The sequence below is a fragment of the Rhea americana genome, unplaced genomic scaffold (assembly GCF_003343005.1).
Source record: "Rhea americana isolate MKP2758 unplaced genomic scaffold, rheAme1 scaffold_849, whole genome shotgun sequence".
In the NCBI taxonomy this organism is placed as follows: Eukaryota; Metazoa; Chordata; class Aves; order Rheiformes; family Rheidae; genus Rhea; species Rhea americana.
The window spans coordinates 11,146-12,721 of record NW_028187033.1 but is presented as its reverse complement, the minus strand read 5'-3'; the positions used below and the strand labels follow the sequence as shown (position 1 = coordinate 12,721).

Below are 1,576 nucleotides of genomic sequence, written 5' to 3'. Positions count from 1 at the left end.
TGGATGGACAGAAGAATGGATAGAAGGTGGATGGAAGGATAGATGAAGGATGACTGGATGGAAGGATGGAGAATGGATGGAAGGATAGATGGAGGATGGATGGATGGAAGGGCAGATGGAAGGGAAGGCTGAATGGAGGATGGATGGAGATGGAGAATGGATGGAAAGATGGATGGAAGGATGGATGRATGGATGGAAGGRTGGRTGGATGGATGGAAGGGCGGATGCAGATGGAGGAGTGAATAGAAGGACAGATGGAAGATGGATGGACGGAGGATGGAGATGGAAGGACAGACGGAGACTAAGATGGAAGAGTGGATGGAGATGGAAGGGCAGATGGGAGATGGCTGGATGGAGTTGGAGGCATGAACGGAACATGGATGGAAAATGGATGGCAGGGTGGATGGAGATGGGCTGATGGAGGACRGACAGATGGAGACGGAAGGATGGATGGAGAATGGATGGAAAAGTGGATGGAGACAGGAGAATAGATGGAGAACAGATGGAAGGATGGATGGATGGATGGAAGGGCGGATTAATGGAGATGGATGGGTGGACGGAAGAACAGACGGGATGGAAGGGCGGGTGGAGCATGGGTGGAGGGACGACGGAAGAGTGGACAGAGATGGATGGGCAGATGGAGGGACAAATGGAAGGACGGATGGAAGGATGGTTGGAGAGTGGATGGGAGGGTGGGGGGAGGACGGATGGAAGGGCGGATGGAGATGGAAAGAGGGATGGAGAACGGAAGAAGGTTGGAAGGGCAGATGGAGGAGGATGGAAAGAGAGAAGGACGGGTGGAAACGGGTGGAAGGATGGATGGAGATGGGTGGAGAGACGCATGCGGACGGGTGGAAGGACACAGGGAGATGGATGGAAGGATGGACAGAGGACAGATGGAAGGGCGGGTGCTGACGGTACAGCTGGGCTGGATGGAGGATGGATGGGTAGAAGACGCGTGGAGGATGGGTGAAGGACGGACGGACGGGCGGAGGCCGCCRTGGTGGGGCCAGGCGAGGTGCAGCTGGACAGAGGGATGACGGATGGACGGGCGGCCGGGCGGGGGCCGCCCTGACGGGCCGGCCGGGCAGGATTTCCTGTCGGACATGGCCATGACGGAGGTGGATCGGTTCATGGACCGGGAGCACCTGATCTTCCGGGAAAACACGCTCGCCACGAAAGCCATAGAGGAGTACCTGAAGCTCATCGGCCAGAAATACCTCAAGGACGCCATCGGTGAGTGCCCCGGGCACGCGGGGCCCTGCCGCCGCCCTGCGGTGGCCTGGCGCGGGGTTGTCCCCACTCCTGGCGACGTCCCCGGTGAGGTGGCACGGCCATGGGCACGCTTGGGTGGTCCGTACTCGCGGCTTCATGGCCGGTGAGGTGACCCGGCCGTGAGATGGGTTGGGTGGTGTCCACCCAACGCTCGCTGTGGGGTGGTGCCCACCGGTCGTGGCTGTGTCCCCAGGGAGGTGGCCTGTCCATGAGACGGGTTGGGTGGTGTCCACCCAACGCTCGCTGTGGGGTGGTGCCCACCGGTCGTGGCCGTGTCCCCAGTGGGGTGGCCTGTCCATGA

At 60.2% G+C, this 1,576-nt stretch overlaps 1 protein-coding gene across 1 annotated transcript in view; it reads left to right on the top strand.

The window, feature by feature from the left end:
- Positions 1–1,043: 1,043 nt before the first annotated feature.
- The window catches only part of LOC146585180 (ras/Rap GTPase-activating protein SynGAP-like), a gene marked incomplete at its 3' end in the record, with an annotated part of 5,948 nt that continues 5,415 nt past the window's right edge, over positions 1,044–1,576 (top strand). The window contains exon 1 of the mRNA XM_085323401.1: positions 1,044–1,236. Within this exon, the coding sequence (XP_085179527.1) occupies positions 1,044–1,236 (193 nt within the window). The remainder of the gene's footprint in view (positions 1,237–1,576) is intronic.